The sequence below is a fragment of the Pelobates fuscus genome, chromosome 2 (assembly GCF_036172605.1).
Source record: "Pelobates fuscus isolate aPelFus1 chromosome 2, aPelFus1.pri, whole genome shotgun sequence".
Lineage (NCBI taxonomy): Eukaryota > Metazoa > Chordata > Amphibia > Anura > Pelobatidae > Pelobates > Pelobates fuscus.
Window position 1 is genome coordinate 290054431 of NC_086318.1, and position 12948 is coordinate 290067378.

General features: G+C 40.0%; 1 protein-coding gene across 1 annotated transcript in view; it reads left to right on the forward strand.

Moving 5' to 3' along the window:
• Positions 1-12948, forward strand: part of LOC134586297 (protein unc-93 homolog A-like) — a gene marked incomplete at its 5' end in the record, with an annotated part of 45955 nt that overhangs the window by 15176 nt on the left and 17831 nt on the right. Inside the window, 2 exons of the mRNA XM_063441779.1 lie at positions 2656-2885; positions 7663-7806. Of these exons, the coding sequence (XP_063297849.1) occupies positions 2656-2885; positions 7663-7806 (374 nt within the window). The remainder of the gene's footprint in view (positions 1-2655; positions 2886-7662; positions 7807-12948) is intronic.

Below are 12948 nucleotides of genomic sequence, written 5' to 3' on the forward strand. Positions count from 1 at the left end.
GCCCGGTAAGACGTATCTTTTTTATCTTGTCTCTCGTTGGACTAAATCTTGCGTGTTGGGGTACACTACTGTGACAGTTACATAGCTGAAAGGAGACTTGCGTCCAAGTTCAGCCTTCCTCACATTTGTTTTTTGCTGTTGATCCAAAAGAAGGCAAAAAAAAAAACAGTTTAAAGCACTTCTAATTTTGCAACAAGCTAGGAAAAACATTTCTTCTTGACCCCAGAATGGCAGTCAGATTTATCCTTGCATCAAGCAGTTATTACCGTACACTGAAAGATTATATCCTTGAATATTCTGTTTTTGCAAGTGTGCATCTAGTAGCTGTTTGAACATATGTATGGACTCTGATAAAACCACTTCTTCAGGCAGAGAATTCCACATCCTTATTGTTCTTACAGTAAAAAAACTATTTGCCTTAGACACAATCTTCTTTCGTCCAGTCTAAACGTATGACCTTGTGTCCTATGTAAAGTCCGGTTTCTGAATAGATTTCCTCACAATGGTTTGTATTGGCCCCAAATATATTTGTATAATGTTATCATATCCCCTCTCAGGCAACGTTTTTCTAAACTAAATAGGTTTAAATTTGTTAACCTTTCTTCATAGCTGATATGTTCCATTCCTTTTAATTTTGTAGCCCGCCTCTGCACTTTTTTTAGTGCCATAATATCCTTCTTTAGAACAGGTGCCCAAAATTGCACAGCATATTCAATATGTGTTCTTACCAGTGATTTATAAAGAGGCACAATTATATTCTCGTCTCGAGAATGAATGCCCTTTTTCATGCATGACAATACCTTACTGGCCTTGGCCACTGCTGATTGACATTGTACATTGTTGCATAGTTTGTTGTCTATAACAATTCCCAAGTCCTTTTCGTGTGTTGTTATCCTTAATTTGCTTCCATTAAGGGTATACGTTGCTTGTGTATTCTTTACGCCGAAGTGCATAACTTTGCATTTTTCAACATTAAATGTCATCTGCCTTTTGAGCGCCCACTTCCCCAGTCTATCTAAATCCCTCTGCAGCAAAGTAATATCTTGCTCACATTATATTATTTTACAGAGTTTTGTGTCATAATGTTATTATGTTGTGTATTTTGTCTCAGTCTACTCTCAGGCCCAGTTGGGAAAGCCTGTAACCTGGAATGTGTAACTGGAAACCCCTTGCATGGGGATTCACATAAAAGGAAGTGTGTGGCTATATTAAAACTAGTTAGCTGAGCTGAGTGTCGTCCAGTTGCTGGGGAGGAGGTGGGAAATCCCTGGATTATTTTACTGTGTTTGGCTGTTCCCTTGGGGTATTAAACTCGTTCCTGAGTGTATGTTGAAGAAACCAGTGGAGGAGAGTCCCTGCTAGGACAATGCACTTCGCCGTCAAGAATGCTCAAGCAACTTAAACCCTTGATGGAAGCGGATTAGAGATAACCACACATGAGAAGGACTTGGGAATTGTTATAAACAACAAACTATGCAACAATTTGCAATGTCAATTAGCAGTGGCTAAGGCCAGTAAGGTATTGTCATGCATGAAAAAGGGCATTCATTCTCGGGATGAGAATATAATTTTGCCTCATTATAAATCGCTGGTAAGACCACATCTTAAATATGCTGTGCAATTATGGGCACCTGTTCTAAAGAAATATGTGAGGAAGGCTGAACTTGATGGACACATATCTCTTTTCAACCTATGTAACTATATATTCCTGACCCTATAGTGTTAAAACCACCATTTAGGTGGCTTGCCCTCTCTTATCCCCTTATAGGTTTTAAAACATACCTTATTTCCCGTGCTGCGTGGTGCTGTCCCCACCCCTGATCCACCTCCTTTGTGACATCATCAGAATTTAGCATATTTAGCCAATCCTATGTTTTCCCATAGGGAAAGCATTGGATTGGCTGAAATCGGCAAGGAGGCAGGGTGGGGCCAAATGCTGTTTTGGCCAATCAGCATTGAATCAATGCATCTCTATGAGGAAAATTTAAAGTGTCCATCCAGAGTGTAGAGACGCTGAAATGCAGTGCCTACTATGCAGCAGTGCCTCAGGAAGCACCTCCAGTGGCAATCTGAGGAGTGGCCACAGGAGGTATTGCTAGAGTGCAATGTAAACACTGCCTTTTCTCAGGAAAAAGAAGTCTTTACATGCAAATGCATGAAGGGAATGATTATACTCACCAGAACAACTACATTAAGCTGTAGTTGAACTGGTGACTACAGGGGTTCATAAATAAAATCTACCATTTTTTTTATTAGGGTTGTACTCTGCCTATGGCACTTTTTCTAGTGCCATAATAACCTTCTTTAGAACAGGTGCCCAAAATTGCACAGCATATTCAAGGTGAGGTCTTACCAGTGATTTATAAAGAGGCAAAATGATATCTTCATTCTGAGAATTAATGCATGACAATACCATACTGGCCTTAGCAAAAGCTAATTAATATTGTCCATTGTTGCCTAGTTTATTTTCTATAACAATTCCCAAATTCTTTTGATGTTTTATCCTGAATTTACTACCATTTAGAGTCTAAGTTACTTGTGCATTCTCTACCCCAAAGTGCAGAACTGTTCTGTGTGTTCTAAATTTCAAAATTGGAAAAAAAATGTTTTTATTATAAGGCAAATGTATATATTCTATGTTTTGGATTTGCACAGGTATAGTTTGATTATTACTTCTGCAATTCTGGGATTTGGAGGTGGACCACTCTGGGCTGCAAAATGTACATATATCACATCCAGTGGAATTAAGTATGCTGAGAAGAAAGGAAAAGACAAAATGAATGTTGTAAACCACTACTTTGGTGTCTTCTTTCTTATATACCAATCATCAGGAGTTTGGGGAAATCTCATCTCTTCATTGGTACTTCAGGAAAGTCCTACGAAAGGTAAAATAATTTAACTGTGGAGAATCAAATAAAGAGCACCCCTGGTAATATGTGAATTTGACAGCATTTATATATTTGTTATGCAAGGCATTGTGAGTACACAATAAGTGCAAACTACAGTTAACACATTGCAGTTTCCATTTTTTTTCCAATGAATGCTTAAAATGGCTTCCCCAAATTCAACTAAAACAATTCAACTTATAATGTCTTCTCCAATCTCAAAATTATTCAACCCCCTGAATAAAATCCATCAAAACACCCATTTTCATCACTACTAATCTGATGCTCATGGTTATGGAGGGTGAAAACTGTCAGGTTAACTCTCCTCGTTACATTAATGCCCCTGTGTGATGCTCAATGCCCCCCACACATAAGTATTATAGCCCTCACCCACTGCCTACATGTGTGTGCCGAGCAGGAGAAAGCAGTGCCCTCTATGTATCTCTATTGTAGCCACCTGTTGCACATGAGTGGGGGCTGGCAGGGTTACATGCATTTTATAACCCTTCTTGATGCCAATGTGTGAGGTGGGGAAACTGATGTTTACATATTATTGAGTCTTAAAGATTGCATTTGTTTCCACTTCTTAATGTTATGGCTGACAAGCAAGGGCTGACCAGCTGCCACACACTTAACTCACATGCCACTGAGGGTTTTAAGCATCCAGGCCTGAGTTTCCACTGACCAGCAGAAAATCTGAAATCCAAACTCTGTTCTGACTCATTTGGAGCCAGAATTGCAAAATGCAGACAATGTTAATCTGTGAAAAATGTCTGAATGTTGCAGTTCAAATGGCCCAGCTCAGAATGATGATACCTGTCTAGGTAGATTTTGGCAGAGAGGGCAATACCTTACAGTCCAGTGAGAACAGGGTAAGGATGTTACCTTGAAGAATCACTGTAGCAGGACAGGTCTGGATCCTGAGTGGAGTTAAGTCACCCCCTGTTCTGATTCAGTAAGTTATGGCTTACATTTAGTAATAAAATAAATTAAATGCATGAAATACTTTTCTTTACAATTTGTTTCTTTATTATATTGTAAACACATTATTTTCTGCTTTTCTTTAATGCAGTTTTCTTTTTCTTTTTTCACTTTAAATAGATAATGTTCACAAATATTCCAAGGCAACATACATGATTCAATTTATACAAACACACCCAGGAACAAGTGGTTCACTGTATTAGCCATTGCTTTTCCGAACAGATGCACTTAAATGTAATAAAACCAATTACTTATTCAATATTATCTACACTCCTGAGAATCTTAAACCTTTTTTAACTGAAGACTATACATGACATCAGAATCCTGTGTGAACTTTGTAACTTGGCCAAATAAGCACTTACATTAAACTGTATACATGTCATAAATATGATGGGAGGACAAGGAATGACCTTTATATCTCCCAAAAGTGGCCACCACTTATTAATTAAGTGAACTACATTTCAACGTTTACTTCCCATGAGTTGGACCTTGCATATTGCATCTCTATATTATTTTAATACCTTCTCACCCCGATCATGTTCAGTAACATAAAATATGAAGCAAAGTGATGACATATCTTTGAAGAAATGACCCCACTATTAGCTATGTATCTTGTGAACATTATATTTAGAAACAAACTATTTCACTATCCGGAAAAATTAGAATTGGAAAATAAATTGTTACAGTACAGACTGAAATTAAAAAAATTGAGGATAATTCTATTGAAAATCAAATCTTGCTTTCAAAGTTCGGCTTTCATCTTAAAGTTAATAAGGACTTCATGCATTTAATGCCACTGATCATGTTCTACAGGTGATACTCGAAAAATGAGAATATTGTGTAAAAGTTTGTTTATTTCAGTAATGCAATGTAAAAGGGGAAACTAATATATGAGATAGACGCATTACATGCAAAGCAAGGTAGTTCAAGCTGTGATCTGTCATAAGTGCGATGATTATGGCTTACAGCTCATGAAAACCACAAAATCCACAATCTCAGTAAATTAGAATATTACATGCAATCAATAAAACAAGGAGTGTACATAGAACAATATCGGACCTCTGAAAAGTATAAGCATGCATATGGACTCAGTACTTGGTTTGGGCCCCTTTTACAGCAATTACTGCCTCAATGCGGTGTGGCATGGAAGCTATCAGCCTGTGTCACTGCTGAGGTGTTATGGAAGACCAGGAAGCTTCAATAGCTGCTTTCAGCTCTTCTGCATTGTTCGGTCTCATGTCTCTCATCTTTCTCTTGATAATGCCCCATAGATTCTCTATGGGGTTCAGGTCAGGCGAGTTTGCTGGCCAATCAAGCACAGTAATCCCACAGTCATTGAACCATGCCTTGGTGCTTTTGGCAGTGTGGGCATGTGCCAAGTCCTAATGGAAAATGAAGTCAGCATCCCCATAAAGCTCGTCTGCAGAAGGAAGCATGAAGTGCTCCAAAATCTCCTGGTAGACGGCTGCGTTGACCCTGGACTTAACGAAGCACAGTGGACAAACACCAGCAGATGACATGGCTCCCCAAATCAACACAGACTGTGGAAACTTCACACTGGACTTCAAGCATCTTGCAGTGTGTGCCTCTCCATTCTTCCTCCAGATTCTGGGTCCTTGGTTTCCAAATGAGATGCAAAGGTTGCTCTCATCAGAAAAGAGAACTTTGGACCACTGAGCAACAGACCAGGTCTGTTTTTCTTTAGTCCAGGTAAGACGCTTCTGACGTTGTTTGTTGTTCAGGAGCGGCTTGACGAGGAATACGACATCTGATGCCCATGTCCAGGATCCGTCTGTTTGTGGTCGCTCTTGATGCACTGGCTCCAGCCTCAGTCCACTCCTTGTGAAAGTCCCCAACACTTTTGAATGGCCTTTTCCTGACAATCCTCCCCAGGCTGTAGTCATCCCTGCTGCTTCTTCACCTTTTTCTTCCACACTTTTCCCTTCCACATAACTTTCTATTAATGTGCTTTGATACAACACTTTGGGAACATCCAACTTGCTTCACAATTACCTTTTGAGCCTCTCCCTCCTTATGGAGGGTGTCAATGGTGGTTTTCTGCACAACTGTCAGGTCAGCAGTCTTCCCCATGATTGTGATTCCTACTGAACCAGACTGAGTGACCATTTAAAGGCTCAGAAACCTTTTGCAGGTGTTATGGCTTACTTAGCTAATTAGAGTGGGACACTGTGAGCCTAGAATATTGCACCTTTTCACAATATTCGAATTACCTCCCCCCCCTGGCCCCCACCCCTGAGCGGCAGGTGGGGGCCCTAAATACCAATAGGGGGTGGGACCTATTGTCCTCCCCCCCGGCCCCTACCCCTGAGCGGCGGGTGGGGGCCCTAAATACCAATAGGGGGACCTATTGTCCTCCCCCCGGCCCCCACCCCTGAGCGGCGGGTGGGGGCCCTAAATACCAATAGGGGGGACCCATTGTCCTCCCCCTCGGCCCCCACCCCTGAGCGGCGGGTGGGGGACCAAAATTCCCCCCCCACCAGGTGACTAGGGGTTCCCAAACCCCTAGTCACCCCCTCCCCCCCAAAAAAATTGGTCCCCCTACCTACTCCCCTCACCCTAAAAATAACGAGGGGGGAGTCAATGAAGCTAAAAACCTGTAAATAAATAAAAAATAAACTTACCATTTTTCTAAAATCTTCTTTCTTTAGCCCCCAAAAAGGGCAAATAAAAAGCCAATATAACCGTCGCACTTTGGAAAAAAACAACAACAAAAAAATTAATCCTTCTTACCCTGCGAGGGCACGCCGCGTACTGAGCTCCGCAGGGTGGGTCAAGGCTTATAAAGCCTTGCCACACCCTGCAATTAGGCTTAGAACACTCAGATTGGTTGGTTTAAGCCAATCAGAGTGCTCTGTGTCATTTTACACAGCGTGGGAAAATTCCAAAGAACTTTCCCACGCTGTGTAAAATGACACAGAGCACTCTGATTGGGTGGATTTCAAGCCACCCAATCAGAGTGCTCTGTGTCATTTTACACAGCGTGGGAAAGTTCTGTGGAATTTTCCCACACTGTGTAATTTGACTCATAACTCTCTGATTGGTTACTTAATCCACCAATCAGAGTGTTATGAGTCAAATTACACAGCGGGTGGGGGCTGGGGAGGGGGACAATAGGTCCCCCCCTATTGATATTTAGGGCCCCCACCCGCCGCTTATGGGTGGGGGCCGGGGGGGAGGACATTAGGTCCCCCCCTATTGGTATTTAGGGCCCCCACCCGCCGCTCAGGGGTGGGGGCCGGGGGGGAGGACATTAGGTTCCCCCCCCTATTGGTATTTAGGGCCCCCACCCGCCGCTCAGGGGTGGGGACCAGGGGGAGGACATTAGGTCCCCCCCAATTTGTGTTTAGGGCCCCCACCCACCGCTCAGAGGTGGGGGCCAGGGGGAGGACATTAGGTTCCCCCCCTTATTCTTGTTTAGGGCCCCCACTATGGGGTGGGGGCCCATCACTATTGTGGCCAGAAAGAGTACCTGTGGGTTTTAAAATTCACCTATTGAAGTCTATGGCGGTTTGCCGGGTTCGCCCATTCGCGAACATTTGTGGAAGTTCGCGTTCACCGTTCGCGAACGGCAAATTTCATGTTCGCGACATCACTACTGATATCTTAAAAATGTACACACACCACCAATTTAATATATTACGATATACTGTACCTATTGAATTTATGCTCTACTTTGTTGGCAGGTGATTTCAGCAATATTTGTTATATATGATGTTAAATTTTAATCTAATTGCTACTCAAAATATAAATTGTATTTAATATTTTTCTTTGGCAGATATCTTTGGAAATGAGAGTTACTCTCACTGTGGTGCTAAAAATTGCCCAGATTTTACTACAAGTTCCAATAATACTAATACATCTACCTCTGTCTCCAGTGTATCAGACAACGTTCGTTATACATTAATGGGGATTTATACTGGTATGTGTACAATGGTTAATATATTTCTTAGAACATGTTATTGACACTGGGATCAGTTCTTATTATGATATATTATGATAACACATTATACCCCTCCTAACTTCAAAATGAACCATGATCTACAAGAATGAAAACATTACTCATTCTTTTTTTTCTTTTTTACACTTTATTGATTTTTTTTTAAATACACCACAATCAACTATTCAAAAAGTACAAAATACACTTTAAGACTTCCACAATACAATAAGACAAGATTACATAGGCACACCATTGAGGAGAGGAGGCCTGGGGGAACTCAAAATGGTTAGCAACGAAGATAGACACAGGTTTAGAACAAACTGACTGTTTACATTCCGATTTACGACTAAAGATCTATTTTGTTCAAACTCCAAGTTTTTTTTGAGCCAGGGTTCGCTATAGTTTTGTTTCCTTGGATCCAGTCCCTGTGACTTATAGAGTAATGTTTCCATTTTTAATTAATACGTGGCTTGAGCTACTACCATGTCTAAAATAAATAGTGTAGATACTTTCCAGTTCCAATGGGATAATTATTTTAACTGCAACCATAAAATGCATGAATATAAAAGCTTCTTTACTTTGTAGTTGCTTCATATGTAAATGTAAGATAGCATTCTCTCGTGCTTTAGGGATAGGTTTTTTGACCAATTTCTCTACCATGTCAAAGATCTTGTTCCAAAGATCCTTCATTATGTCACACTCCCACCAGATATGCATTTAGGAGCCAAGTCTCTTGTTACATCTCCAGCACATCGGCGAGCATGAACTATACATTCTAGCAAATATAGATGATACAAAGTACCACCCATTCGTTACCTTAAATAAGGCTGTAGAAAGATTCAAGCAGTTAATAAATGTGTTTGTCTTGGGGATCACCAAGCATCACTCTTCCCTCTTAATGTTTGTATTTCATTTTTTTTCCCATTTTTGACATGTTGCAATAATCGTTGTTGTTGTTGTTTAGTCGTTCAGTCATGTCCTACTCTCAGTGACCATATGGACCATAGCATGCCAGTTACATCTGTCAGTCACTGTCCCTCTGAGCTCCAACAACTTCATGTCCATGGCTTCAGTGACCTCATCTATCCATCTCTGTCTCTGTCGTCCCCTTCGTCATGTGCCTTCAATCTTTGCCAGCTTCAGACTTCTCTAGAGAATCCTGTCTTCTCATTATATGGCCAGAATATTTGAGCTTCAGCATCATGATCATAGCTTCCAGTGAACAGTTTGTCTTGATTTCCTGTAGCACGGATTTATTGGATCTTCTTGCATTCCAAGGGATTCTAAGCAGTTTTCACCAACACCACAGTTCAAAGGCATCAATTCTACGATGCCCAGCCTTTTTTATAGTCCAGCTCTCACATCCGTATGTTACTACTGGGAATACCATATTTCTGACTATGAACTATGACATGGACCTTTGTTGATAGTGTAATATCTTTTGTTTTTACCAGCTTGTCTAAGCTTAGCATAGCTTTCCTCCCCAGAAGCAAACGTCTTTTAATTTCATGACTACACCATCTGAAGAGATCTTGGATCCCAGGAAAATACAATCTGTCACTGCCTCCACTTCTTCTCCATCTATTTGCCAGGAACTAAGATTGCTGTTTGCCATGATATTAGTTTTTTTAACTTTAAGCAGCAAGCCCACTTTTGCACTCTCTTCTTTTACCCTCATCAACAGGTCCTTTAGTTCTTACTTTCAGCCATCAGAGTAGTATCATCCGCGTATCTGAGGTTGTTGATATTTCTTCCAGGATTATTGATTCCGGCTTTAGATTCATCCAGCCCAGCCTTACGCATTATGTATTCCGCATTTAAGTTGAATAAATAAGGTGATATTATACAATCTTGTCACACTCCTTTCCCGATTTTGAACCATTCTGTTGTCCCATGTTCGGTTCTTACTGTGGCTTCTTGGTCCACATAAAGATTTCTTAGGAGGCAGATGAGATGATTGAAGAACATTGTTGTGATCCACAAAGTCAAAGGCTTTAGAATAGTCTATGAATCAGAAGTAGATGTTTTTCTAGAACTCTCTGGCTTTCTCTATTATCCATTGTGCATTGCCAATTTTGTACATCTGCTAATTCCCAGTCCATATACTGTTTGAATCGAGCTTGTAGGATCTTAAGCATTACCTTGCTGGCATGTAAATTTAGTGCAATTGCTCGATAATTGGAGCACTCTTTGGCATTGACTTTTTTGGTATGTAGACTGACCTTTTCCAGTCTTTTGACTACTGTTGAGTTCTCCAAATTTGTTGGCATAAGGCAAGCAGAAATCTCACAGCATCATCTTGACAAATTTTGAATAGTTCAATTGGGATTTCATCAACTCCTGCAGCCTTGTTATCTGCAAGGCATCCTAGGGCCCATCTCACTTCGCTCTCTAAGATTTCTGGTTCCATCTCATTGGACCAACTATTAAGGTCTTCACTGCTGTTAAGGTCCTTCCTGTATAGATCTTCGGTGTATTCCTGACATCTCTTCTTTATCTGATCTTCTTCTGTTAAGTCCCTGCCATTTTTGTCTTTTATCACACCCACTTTGCCATGAAAGGTAACTTTTAGAATCCCAATTTTCTTGAATAGATCTCTTGACTTTCCCATACTGTTATCTTCTTCTATCTCTTTACATTGCTCATTGTAGAATGTCTCATAATCTCTTCTTACTATTCTTTGGAATTCTGCATTCAGTTGGACAATTTTTTTCCAATCTCCACTACCTTTCGCTTTCCTCCTTTCCTGGGCTATTTTTAAAGCCTCATCAAAAAGCCAGTTTGCCTTCTTAGATTTCTTTTTTGGGGGATATCTTCACAGAACTGGACAATTTCAGCCTTTTCAGCATCCATGGTTGGAGCATAAACTTGAATCACTGTGATGTTAAATGGCTTGCCTTGAATTTGAATTAAAATCATTCTGTCATTTATTGGGTTGTAGCCGAGCACTGCTTTGCCCACCCGATGATTTACTATGATGGCAACTCCATTTCTTCTGCCGGATTCTTGGCCACAGTAGATGTGATGGTTGTCTGATGTGAAATCGTTTGAGTTCACTAATTCCCAGGATATCAATGTTTAACCTTGTCATCTCATGTTTGATCACATCCAATTTGCCTTGGTTCATAGTTCCAACATTCCAGGTTCCTATGTTAAATTGTTCTTTGCAGCAGCAGACTTTTCTTTCCCCTCCAAACACATTCACAGTTGGGTATCCTCTCGACTTTTGCCCAACCACTTAATTAAATCTGGTGCTACTCGTACTCACCCTCTGCTCTTCCTATGTAACGTGGTAGGCACCTTCTAACCCGAGGGGCTCATCTTCCAGTGCCATATCATTATGTTTCTGGTTGTGCTTGTCCATATAGTTATCTTAGCAAAGTTACTGGAGTGGGTTGCTAGTTCCTTCTCCAGTGGACCTTTATTTGTCTGACTTATCTGCTATGGCCTGCCTATCTTGAGTGTTCCTACATGGTATAGCTCATAGCTTCATTGAAGTACACAAGCCCCTTTACCACGGCAAGGTAGCGATCCAGAAGGGGTAATAATCGTAGGAGCTTTAAATTTTAACAGACCACTCGTAATTTTTTAAGCTACTTTATCTACCAGTTCATATTTAAATACTGAACATATCACCGTAATGCCATCAGAGGGTTTGCTAATAATAGTCTGGGTTATATAATTTTTTAACCTTATATATGTGAATAATTCCTGGACAACCTTTGGGAAAGATGCCTTTTTGAATCCACCTGTTTAAGTTAAAATCTTCTACATATGAAGGTATCAATGTCAATTTCACATTTGCAGGGAATTTATTTTCTACACTGCACATTTTTTTGACCGACTTCCAACCTTCCAGTAGAGAATCTAAACATATACTGGATTTCCTAACATAATTTATTTGGGGATCAGTACAACCAAACCACAAGATAAAAAATTTAATCTTTTATTCTGCAAATCTCACTTTCCAGATGATACCAGCCTTCACGTTTAGTGCTTTCTAATTGAGTCCTATATACATGGAAAATAAGATTTGCAAAATCTGTGTTCATAATACAGGGGAAACCCAAACCTCCATCCTTAGTTTTCAGGGCTAAAGGAGTTCTATTGATCCTTGGTATTTTACCCTTCCAGGTATAATTTGTAACTGTATCTTGAATCATGTCAAGCCAGGGTTTAGTTATCTTTAGTGGGAAAATTCAAAACAAACAGGCCCATTTAGGCATAAGGTATAAATTGATCATATTCATCACCCCCCACCAAGTTATTTCAATGAGGTGTGCATATCCCTAAGACAGTGTAAAAAGGTTATCTGCATTAAGTCAGACACATCTCTAGTCAAAAGGATACCAAGGTACGGAAGGGTATTTTTTGCCCATGTAAAATTGTATCTAATTTTAAAAATGTCCCTGCTTGCTTTGTTTAAAATCGCCCGGTGTATCCAACCCTGAAAGCCAAGTTTCAATAAGGTTTTACTAAAAAACAAAACAATCAACCATGTTGAATGCTTTTTCAGTATCGACTGTCTGTAGTAGTAAGGGGATATTTTTTCTTTTGGCACAATCAAGGATATCAATTATGCGTCTAGTGTTGTTCGAGACTATGCGCCCAAGGACAAATCCTATTTGATATTGGTTGATAATGGTATCTAAGGTTGTTTTAAGTCTGTTTGATAAAATCGCTGAAAAAATCTTAAATTCTACCTTTTATAAGTGAAATTGGCCTTTGACTTTCTACTCTGGATGGGTCTTTATCCTGCTTTAAAATCCATAATATGTTGCTCCAAACATTTCATTTGGGAAATGACCTGATAGCACAATATAATTAAAGGTATCTGCCAAATGGGCAAAGGTTTTATAAAATAAATTGGAGAAACCATCTGGACATGGTGTTATTTTAGTTTTTACATTTTTAATACCTCTTCCACTTCCTTAAATGTTATTGGGCAGTTTAACATGACTTTTTGACTATACGAAATTGTCGGAGTATTAGTGTTATCTAGGTATTGATCTATGTTCTCCTTAATAGCAGGGAGGTCATACGACTTACTGTAGTATGCATTAAAGCAATTACCAATTGTCTTGGGAGTATAATACACCTGTTCACCATCCTCTATTCTGGTGA